The sequence below is a fragment of the Haliotis cracherodii genome, unplaced genomic scaffold (genome assembly GCF_022045235.1).
Source record: "Haliotis cracherodii isolate W230 unplaced genomic scaffold, xgHalCrac1.p SCAF_1, whole genome shotgun sequence".
Classification (NCBI taxonomy): domain Eukaryota; kingdom Metazoa; phylum Mollusca; class Gastropoda; order Lepetellida; family Haliotidae; genus Haliotis; species Haliotis cracherodii.
Genome location: NW_027266264.1, coordinates 12,908,689 through 12,920,710, shown reverse-complemented (window position 1 = coordinate 12,920,710; position 12,022 = coordinate 12,908,689). Strand labels below are relative to the sequence as shown.

The following is a 12,022-nucleotide window of genomic DNA, read 5'->3' as shown; positions in this document are numbered from 1 at the left end:
CAGGTATAGCCATATTAAATATCCTTGTCATGGTTGTAGCAAGAATGGATCTTGCTTCATCAGCACTAGAGTATGTGAGGAGGAACTTGCAGGCTGTATAGTGCCCCAGTACTCTGTATCACCCATCATTGTGCTCATATCACCTCCCTCATCACACCCAAATCATTGTTGCACATTTCACAAATACCGTATTCGACGTAATAGCGCCCCGCTCTTATAAGCGCCCCACTAGTGAACAATCCCCATTGCACCCCTTCTGATTGATCAATGTACACAAGACTTCTTTATTATATGTATAATACACGCTAGTATGTTATATGCACCCTTAACTATTGGCAATTAAATTCTGGAAAACTATATCTGTCGTATATAAACATTTCAGGCTGTCAGCATCAACCACGAAATTTACGACCTTTCAACTCTGGGTTTTTTTCCACCAAAATAATGTTCTAATAAGAGCCCCCTATTTTTGATTTAGAGAGCGCCCTGGGCGCATATTACGTCGAATACAGTACTGGGATTGTGCCCAAACTAGAACACATTATCTTGAGTACCAGCACTACCTTTTAGTGAAACTGAAATGTGTCCTGTTAGTTTTAGCACAGTCCCTGATAACTATATTTTTAACAGAAAGGTATTTGATCATTTCATGTTTTTAGCTTCGAAAACTATCTATGTTGATACTAGGTTGCCAAATGTGTCTCTTAAGAAATTATGTCCGACATGGCATCCAAATCTCGTTTTGTGTTAACAGATAAAACACACAACCAGTCAAATGGAATGTCATGTTACATTTGTTTTGGAAATATTAACAAATTGAAGTGAACAAATTTTATTTTTCTCTCTATGCGAAACCTTGTCAAGATTTTATTTCATACTGCAACTTAATTTGCATTATATGTCAAAAAAAAAATTGAAATATTAAATTAAACTACATTGCACAAGAAGGCCTCATTTGGAATTTGAGTAAACGTTATGTTCAACATGTTTAACAGTTTTACTGTCCAATGTATGAAATAAAATCTTGAATGTTGATTTGATATAAATCTTTTGGGCACAGATACGTTTTACAAGTTTACTTTTACTGTGCTGATATGTTACAATTTCTTGCTTCATGTAACTAAGGTGAATGTTTCATCCAAGACCCAGAACAATCATGGCTCGGTTCATGTTACTGTGTATGCGATGAGAGAATAGGCACTTGGGGTGTCTAACAAAACATCTTTTCACTATTTCTTCAAAAAGGTTTCTTGTCAATGATAGTTTTGAAATAGAGTCTTTTATGAATAATAGAAATGCATATGGGTGAAAAGTTGGGGTCTAGTTTGTCTGCCTCCCAGACCCTAGACATTTGATTAAGAAAGGGATCCAAATCAAGTCTAGATTGATTTGGCAAGTCTAGAAATTAAGCATTGTTCTGGGCTCCATTTGGATTTTGTTTTATAGTTGTAGATATATATTTTTATATAAGATAAATTTATTTCTGGTACTAAATTTTAGTCCCGGGCCTGGTGAGCCAAGGAGGGTCTTATTTAAGGGTGTCCGTTAGGGCTGGAACGGGTAACTCGGGTACATGGGTCGGGTGGGTACTGAGTAGGACCCGGGTACCCACAGGACTACTCAGACACGTGGTTAGTCATGTAATATATAGTTTTATAATAATGACAAAAATTGTCTAGAACTCAATGGTTACACTACAAGTCACAAATGCATTTCTCTCTGACTTTGCACCCATTCCTTTTCATATGGTTGAATAAAGACCTAACTTAAGTCAACTTCAGTGTATGCATGACCAGATCGTTTAATACATGTATCTTACTACGTTTTGCAAGTGCTGTGGTAAAAACAATTACCAACTGGACATTATGTATCTCTTCAGACCTATAGTGGGTACACGGGTAGGGTAGGGTCGGGTAATAGAGGAGAGGGTATCCGGGTAGTAAATTTGGACTCGTCCCAGACCTAGTGTTTGTTATAGAGTTCATGATTGGGGGGCTGCACATGATATAGTAACTAGAACCAAGCTGCTTTGTTCAGGTCTGATGAAAGCATTTATTCACAATTTTTAAACATCAGAATGGTAAAGTATTTATTAGTTCAAGTTTTATCCAAATCTGTTTCACTGGGACCAGTATGCATCATATTATGTTACCTCTGATGGAAGTTTAGATTGTAAAATAAATAGAATTCAACACACATTGCTGCCAAATGATGCTGGTCCCAAGAAGCTTAAGGATAAGACTTGCAACTCTGTTTTAATCTCTCACAGCCAGAGACAAAGATAATCACAAAGAGCTTCACAGTTAGTGAAGAAATCATGATTCTCAGTCATTACCTGAATGAAAGCATAATTCTGCCTTTAAACTGAAAAAGTAAAAAAAAAGAAGTTACATTTGAGTAACACAAATTTTCACATTTGGCCATTATTGTCTGAGAACTAGTTTTTTTTCTTCGACATTTTATCTCTGTTTTTTTCTGCATTGATGATTAATTATGAATGTATCAAAACAATCTTCGTAATGAAATTGATCTTTATCTTACTACCTGGCTTGTGTGGGATTTGTTTTAATAATGTTTCCTGTGTTTTGATGCTTGTTTGACCAAAAGTGCCGTGTTATGTTGTTGTTATGATCATGGTGGTGATGGTGGTGGTGGTGATGGTGGCTGTCCCAATTGTACCACGTATGTCTAGCTTGTCGTAACTGGCTACTTCCTGTAATCTACACCATAGTAGTTCATACCCACAGATTTCTATTTTTGTTCAGATTTTTGTTGTAGTGATTTTTTTTTCAGATATTTATATTGTTTCAGTGATTTTGTCGTTTACTTTTTTCCTCAAATTTCTAAAATGTAAAAAAAAATACATTCTTCATCTTCTTTATATTTGATGTTTGTTTATGTAGAAAATAACTTATGTTACACTAATTTTAGATATTTTTATCCTACTGCTGTTTGTTAAATCTACTTTGACTATTATTTCATAAAGAATGAATATTCATCAGATGATATGTTTTTTTCAAAATTAGAAATCTTAAAATTTTGTTACTTTCATTATAGTGTATACTTTATTTCTAAAGGTTAAAACCTCAGAGACTTCAGCTGTTTTTAGAAGTGTTACGTAGATGCTATCTGGCTGTAGCCACTACATAGATATAAGTGACATGTGGTGACGGCTACATCTCAAATGTCCAAGGCTCCACCTGGCAATGGCTGCTTGATCATAACAGAGACTAATATAACCGGTCGTTTCTAATTAGGCTGAACCGTACTTATTCTAGTGAGAAGAGCAAACGTCGCACCAAAACAATAGCCAACACGATTGAACCAACTTGGAACCAGACCTTTATATACTGCCCAGTGAAGGAATCCGATATGAGAGATCGCCTCCTTGAGATTACCGTATGGGATTATGACCGAATTGGAGCCAGCGACTTTCTAGGGGAGGTAACTGCGTCTTAACCAAATCTCCTGGTGGTGAAGATAACATTGTGCATGTTTTCTTTCAGGTGTTTCAAATTGGTAATGTTTTGGTGAGATTTATGCTTGATTTCTAACTATAATCACTATATGACAGCCATATATCAATTCCGTGCATACTGTATTTCCTCTATTAGACGCCCGGGCTTCTATTTATTTCGGACAAGCCTTTGACCCGCCGTCAATTAGAGGCCTGAATTGTCACAAAATGGAAATATTATTATGTAATTAAGGTCCCAAAAAGGGATCATTAATTGTATCAATTGATCGACCCGGAGTCTATTAGAGGCCCGGCTTCTATTTTTTGCACTGAACAATTGACCCGGCTTCTATTAGAGTCCCGGCATCTAATAGAGGAAATACGGTACATAAATGAGTAAGGCACTCCTAATTTCCCTGTATGAATGAATGTTTCTTCCGTAAAGCTGCCCCTGGTCGATATACAATAAATAATTTGCTAATGATCCCCTGGCATTTGATTGGCCAACCAAGCACATTTGTTTTTGTAACGTAAGGTTCCATAAACTAAATCAATTAGGCAACGCCCATCAAGGGATAACTGTTTCCTGATTGGCTGATAATGGAATGGGCGGGGCTTGTTTCACGTTGTTGGGCAGAATGATGTCACTGATTTGGTAAATTTGTCTACAATTTTTTTGTTTATGATAGATAAGCAGTCTGTGAAATTATTATTCTTTTCTTAAAGTGATGGGAGTTATAAACATAAAAAAAACTGTGTGCACACTTTGCATAAGTCTGCTATGCTACACCAGTTTATATCTCCATAAATGCATATGAATATTTGAGTCTGTTCATAAATATCATAGCATCAGTCATAAATAAGCAGGTGCCACAAGATGGGAAATAATATGATGTGAAGGTGTAAATGCTAACGAAGATGAATTTGCTTTTGTTATTTGAAGTAAATAACTGGGTACATTTCTGAACAGAAGAGTACATCCTAAAATAATTAGGTAAACAATGCTGTCTGAGATCACTGTAAAATGGACAAACAAAACTGAGTGATATCCTCATTCTTCTTCAAGAATGAACAATAAATTTCATATCTAGGAATATATAGATATCTTCCTATTGATAAAAGTCATGACCCGAACAGAGAAATTGTGAAAAAAACATTCTAAAAAACATTAGCATTAACAACTGATACTATTTGATATCCTTCAAACCTGTTATTAACCTTAATAGTCAGGACCGCGAAACTTACAAATAGTATCTAAATATATCTGAACATTGACGTCGTTACACCTTTGCTTCAATTCACCCATGAATGTTTGGATGCAACTTGTTGATTATTCCAAATATAACCAGAACCATAACTATCTTGAACATTTTTATAACATGCTTTACTCTCACTTGTGTTTTGATCTTCAATTGCCCCTTCTCAGAATATGATGCCACTTTATCCAATCTGTTTTGAAGGCAATTGATGGTTCTGTCATGTGATATTATATCATCTTCAAACGATAAAATATACATATTAAGAACATCAAACTAATACATCTTTGGTCATCCTCACTCAGAATTCTAACATATAATTAATATCAAAAGAAGACAAAAATGCAGACAACTGACAGCCCTGAGTGACTCCAAACAGAATATGAGTGCAACCCTGTTCAAGTGAAACAGATGATTACAAGTTTTTATGCATATTATAAAGCAGCCCTTTGGAAGTACCTAGAGTTTATATAAAAGACATTTTCTTGAAATGAAGCGAAAGCACAGTAGTCCAGCTGTAATGTTTTGTAGTTATACCTCTATTAAGAATCTTGCAGTTCCATTGGTTAATGTAATGAAACAATACATTTCAATGTAGACCCCCAAATCATGTGACTTTGAATATTGACTTGTCACATGACCAGTATTGATCTGTCATGTGATGAATATTGACTCATCTGCTGGAAACAAGATGGCATCTGGTACTAACATTTCACAGTTCTCAACTAGGTTATTGTAATGAATCAGGACGGTTTAAGTACTTCATAAACTTTACAGTGAATTATAACAAAACGAATGATTACTCTTGATGAGGTCAATATGAGAAAAAAAGGACCCTCGGACCCAACCCCTTCGGCAATCTGACCGGACCGGGGCCTACAGCCTCACTGAAGTGAGAACACCTCAGGGGTTGGGTCTCTGGGTCCTTGTTTTCACATACTTTTATGTCTGAAAGGAGGAAATAAACACTCATTTAGGAAAATTCTATAAAGTATTTTTTTTATGTAAAATGTAGGGGTTCGTTTAATTTTATGAACTTATTTATTTGTTAAGTAGTTTCCCTGTAGGACTGTCCACCATGATATGACTGACATACATTTTTTAGGCCAAAATCACTTTTACATCACATAAATGTCGGTTCAGATTGATAAATGGCTGTCAGTAGTATTATCAATGTACAGGTGACTATGACACATCTGAGCTAAGGACATTATCCTGTATAGATCTTTCATGGTATATGCTTTGCTTTACAGCTTACAGGCTTAATCTTAATCTGTGGACCTCTCTATTGCATACCGGTGCATATATACCGGTATTATCTGGGCAGAAATCTGTATGTCACTGTACAACATGCCCTATTGTTACCATGAATAACTACACATACTGTACGTAATTGTACAACATGCACTATAAGTTACCAATATATTCTACATATTAACTGTATGTCATTGTACAACATATACTATTGCCTCTATTAAAAACTACACATACTGTACATAATTGTCCAACATGCACTATAAGTTACCAATAGATTCTACATATAAACTGTATGTCATTGTACAATATGCAAAACCACTTATACTTAATTAATCATACTTTACATGTTTGCAATATATATACATAATGCACCTTGATACATTTTGATACATATTGTTGACATTAGTACATAATACCTTATATATGCACTGAATGTATCACAATATTGATGTGAATAGTGAAACCTCAAGCTGCACTAAAGGATGAGGAAACAGTATTGATGTATTATTTATCGTTTTGTGCTGTTATAAATGGCCCCCTCCAGTCTTACACGGATAGGAAACAAAAATTAAAACATTCTGTATCAATGTGACTTGTATGGTGACCTATATTGGGGACACATAATTTTGTTACACCTCCAAAATGAGTATACCCAATATTTGCCTTATATACAGGTATATATATCTATATACTATACCTTTGATGGCTGTTTTATGTACATATACCCTCCACAGCTATGACATTTAGATACACTATACTTATGTGTATGCTATATATTTTGTTTGTTTGTTGTTTAACGCCGCACTTAGCAATATTTCAGCTATATAACGTCAGTCTGTAAATAATTGAGTATGGACCAGACAATCCAGTGATTGACATCAAGAGCATCAATCCAGTTAGTCGCCTCTTACAACCTCTTAGTCGCCTTTTGTGGCAAGCATGGGTTGCTGAAGACCTGTTCTACCCCGGATCTTCATGGGTCTTTTATACATGTGTGCTAATTTATACCATATGCAGTCATATATCAATGCACACAGCACAAACACTCACTATGTGCAATACCCTAGACTTCCAACTTGCTGCCTCATGCTTCTGATTCACTGACCTACACATTCAACAAACCATTCTTACAGGTTCTAATTAACATTTCATCATATGTATATTACATAGAGGATACTGGGTGCATTTTGTCAGAAAGAACCCTGTTAACTCATCTAGTAACCTGATTAAGATGACTTTTCTTGAATGGAACAGCTACGTCACTTTGACCACTTCCACTTTATATCACTAGGTATACATTCACACAGTCAAAGGCTGTTTCTCTCTACCCATGACTCATTAATCCAGAAACCAGTGAAGATCTGTGTTAAAATTGGTCTTCAGCACGCAATGCTTGTTGTCGGAGGCGGCTTACGGGATTGGGTGCATGTCATGGCATCCCGTTTGTGTAGATTGATGCTCATGTTATCAATCACTGGAGTGTCTGGTCCAGACTAGATTATTTATTGACCGCCATCTTGTAGTTGGAATATGAGTGTGTGTGTTCAACAAACAAATAAACAGTGTCCAGTGTCCAGAATACGTTTTTTCAAGGAGGATTTCACTTGGAATGGCCGCACAAGGTTTCACAACCGGTCATATATTAAAAATATAACATAGCATTTATTACATACCTCAGGACATCATGACATTGATAAGATACATATTTTAGTGATCTACTGAAAAATTCACATGTTTTGCATATATTATTACACGGTCATTAATCACATTATGCAATTTGTTCTGTTATGCAACATGTTACCATTTAATGGATTCTGTATTTTTCATTTCTCACAAATATCATCCAGTGATATATCCCAGCTTCCATTTAGATTTCACGAATGTTATCAGTGGTCATGCCTGGTTTTATTAGGTTCTGATTGATCTCACTGCTGCTAACCTTAATGATGAACCATACTGGTACCAGCTTGGTCACCATGACGACGCCAGCATACCACTCCCAGCATCATCACCTAGAACCGTAAGTCTTGCTAAAAAAATCGACTGAAAGAGAGAACTCAGACACTTTCCTTTTTGACTTAACTGGTCTGTCACAAATAAAAATGGAGATTCAAAGAATTCGGTTTCCTGTTTTGTGATCATCTATTGTGTTGTTGTAATTACCGTATTCGATGTAATAAGCGCCCCGCTCTAATAAGCGCCCACGGCGATATTTGCTAATACATTGGCAGGCGAACAATCCCAATTAGCCCCCCCTCCGATTTATCAATGTACACAAGACTTATTTATTCGTGTATAATACGCACTCGTGTGGTTATATGCACCCTTAATTATGGGCAATTAAATTCTGGAAAAATGTATCTGTCGTATATTAACAGTTCAGACTGTCAGCATAAACTACGAAATTTATCTTTCAAATCTGTTTTTTCCACCAAAGTAATATTCTAATAAGAGCGCCCTATTTCTAATTTTGAGAGCGCCCTGGGCGCTTATTACGTTGAATACGGTAATATGTTGAACATGTCATGAATGTAACATTTCTCACATACACGTTCCTGAAAAATGGTTATTTTGCTGTTTAGAAAACATCCCAAGATCCTTACGACCTGAAAGCACATCTGTCCCCACCGGTGAGCACTCGCGGGCTGAGTGACAGCGATCTGTCAGAGCTGGACTTTGACGATGGCATAGGCGTAGTGCAAGGTATGGTATAGTGTGGTCCTCAGCATCTCCATACACAGTAGAGATCTAGCACTCCAAACAGCATGCACTATGCAGAAGTCTCAATATATACATATCTTTAGGTATGGTAAAGACATGATTTTATCTTATCCTGACTCATATTTATTGCTTATCTCTTCTCATTTCCGAGTGTCGAAACTCATAGTGGAAACTTCCTGAACTGTGTTCCCCGAGAACAGAGAAAACATCTCACCCAAATGCAGGTGCCACTCATCATTCTTTTTTTTCGTGCCAACTGAGAGTTTGGGGAAAACTTTGTAATCCAAGCTGTCCTGTCAATTTAATCTTAAGACTTTTTTTAACTTTTGGCTTAACTTTATTAACAAGAATTTGCCTAAAATATTTCTTAGTTCTTAGCTTGACTTCATCAAGGGACTGCACTTTCTTCAGCGGAAGATAGAGAGCTTGACTTTCTAGGAGAAGTATATTTTGATCTTCCTCCATTGCATTATATCCCTACAATGGCTTCCCTGGGCAGCAGCAGTATAGACAGTCTCATAAAGGCTCAACTAAACCGAAAGACGAAGTTTTCAACCCAAGAAGAACCTACTATCTTTAGCGATTCTACAATGAGGAGCCAACACATCTATGTGAACATCATCACCGCAAAGCACACTGCTTAAGCTAAGAAGGGATGCGGGAAGGGGTTAAGAAAGACTACTCCGAAGTAGCAGAAGTCGACTACCTTCACGCAGCCCCAAACCGCGGGTACACCCCCAACATCGCAGAAGCATCCTCTCATTTGGGATCAGTCTGCAACCAATCTGCACACAGATGCAGACATTCACAAAACAGGTTTGCGCAGCCCCCTGCGTTCAGCAGACTACAACATTTACACAACCTAATGTCATACGGCAGGATGCGATAGTATCATCATTTACGGACTCTGATATAGTGGCCAGTGTTGTGCAGCAAGTATTATCTATGGATTCCATGCAGCTCAAGCTCAAACAGCTGCAGAGGTTAAAGCAAAAGGGGTGCATGCATGCAGCCCTCAACGTTTTTGAAGCCTTCAGTTTCACGCAACTGGTAACATTCATTTTGCAACAGTGCGATACCAGCTTCATTTACTAACACAGATTAGTAATTAGTTTTATTTTTTAAAGTTTTTATTTGCTATGCAGCAGCACACAGCTTTCATATAGCCATAACCTTTGACGCAGATTTCAGCCTTCATACAGTCACAGGGGCAGTTGGGTAGCCCAGTCATTAAAGCGTTCGCTTGTCACTCCAAAGACCTGGGGTTCGATTTCCCCACCAGGGTACAATGTGTTAAACCCATTTCTGGTATCCCCCCCACCATGATATTGCTGGAATATTGCTAACCCACTTGTGCATCCACAGATCTGTGTGAAGCCTACTATTCTTCATGCACGTCCACATTCCTGAAACCTGCGTTCTGACAACATTTCTACTTGCTATGCAGCAACATCAGACAAGGAAGGGAATGCAACCGACCCTTTTCATTGTCAACTTCCAAAGAAATGATCATGACAATACTAACAACCGCTAAGACCTTCTACTCAGTCGTCACGTACCACCGGGTACCCAAATTCCAGAATAATCATCCATAACCTTCATGATTCTCACCTAGGGATTCAAACCCTGCTGTGGTGATTGCAGTACAACGTATCAATGCTTAGAGGACCAGTCAGTCATGAAGGATCAGACAAGATAGTCATCTACTGGACTATTCACAGAAATTTCACCCTTATGATCGCCAAATGGTTTCACCATTATGATCAATTATCAACAATTTACAGTTACCAACATGCATCAAATATCATGAAAATAACATTGCTTCTGCACTGGACACGTCACATATTCTACAGGGAACTGACTGCATATACACAGTTATTCTTCAGAATTCAACATCAGTTTGTGTATCTCCAATACAGTTCACACTGGATTGTCAGTGTATGGACTGGAAGAATGTGGTATGTTTCCTGCGCAGGATTATTTACATATCACGTGAGAATTACATGATTACTTGCACTTAGGAATCCATCACCTTTCCACCAGAACTACATCAACCCAGAAGGACAAGTCATCCCTGACATATTGATGATCGGGAATTGAAGAATTTAGACACATTGATTGGGCATACGTTCTCAATGATCTTTTCACTCGTTCAAGACACAGTTTTCTGGTAACTTCCACTTATTCTTGATCACCCTTTTTCGTATGATCATTCAGACCAAACAATTATATATTCAGCCTTGATCCACCAGATACAGCTGCGAATATATAATTTTTCCCATGTCTGTTAAGTCAATGCTCTGACAATCGGTTGGGGAGCACACTTATTATGAGTACACGGGACGTAGTGTTGGTTCACAGACGAACGCAATCTTGAAGACACAGGGGATATATTTGCAACAGGAAGATAGCAACCTTCGTCTCACCACTAATAGACCCTCAGGCTTGGACCAGCAATGCACTGGCAATAGCTGGAGAGGGAATGTACACATATGAGTCACCAGCATTGACATCTCTGAGTTAACAGAGGATCCAACTTGGGAACCTGCAACTGCCTTTGGTCGCACGTTATTGGCCAGCAAGGACATGGTTTCCATGCCTAGTCGCATTAGCAGGAAGTCAAGCGCTAAAATTCTCGAAATGGTCAAATCTTCTACGTCCTCATTCAAAGCATGATCAACCAACCCGAACATATGGAACATATCACAAATAGCTTCACAAGACAAGGATATTCCATCAGCTAAAGCAGTCTCCCTAGCTATTCATAGTTTGAAGAATTTACATGATGACAAGTGGAGAGTTTTGACCAGTCCGCAATATCCAAAGGATTTTCAAGCCCTTTTTCAAGGGATACACTTACAGAAGTCTCCAGAATGACCATTTCATTCTGGATGAGAGCTGTCACTCTCTGGGCATACAGAGCAGCCAGTTGGGATCCTCTTTCAGCCTCCGGTCCTCATGAAGCTATAGCATCTACTTTAGCACTTCACTGTAACTGCTCTATCCCCACAATCATGAAAGGCTGTTTCTGAAAATCAGACACAATCAGACAGCCAATCACTATCTCAGAGATTTTGCCACAGAAGTTACACAGCAACTGACCATGCCTACCAGATGTTGATGAAAGATTACACTCACCTAAAGAGTGTGGAGACCTCAGGTTACTATTTCATAACCAACGACAGTCAAAACCTGCCCTTTGTTTTACTATGTAATTCGGCACATGAGTGATGAAGGATTTTGTTTAAGATTATTGCTCTTCTCTTTCATGATGATCGTTCAAGGTAATCAAAGATTAGTATCTTATGTAATCCTAAAAAATACACCAAAT

The 12,022-nt window shown here is 37.7% G+C and overlaps 1 protein-coding gene across 16 annotated transcripts in view; it reads left to right on the top strand.

Annotated features, from left to right (window-relative positions):
- The window catches only part of LOC139472907 (regulating synaptic membrane exocytosis protein 2-like), a 113,137-nt gene that overhangs the window by 80,710 nt on the left and 20,405 nt on the right, over positions 1 to 12,022 (top strand). For 11 of the 16 annotated variants that reach the window (XM_071255420.1, XM_071255414.1, XM_071255398.1 and 8 more), the window contains 3 exons: positions 3,258 to 3,444; positions 7,883 to 7,990; positions 8,553 to 8,673. In XM_071255420.1, the coding sequence (XP_071111521.1) occupies positions 3,258 to 3,444; positions 7,883 to 7,990; positions 8,553 to 8,673 (416 nt within the window). The remainder of the gene's footprint in view (positions 1 to 3,257; positions 3,445 to 7,882; positions 7,991 to 8,552; positions 8,674 to 12,022) is intronic. The other 5 variants (XM_071255484.1, XM_071255475.1, XM_071255466.1 and 2 more) reach the window with 1 other exon arrangement.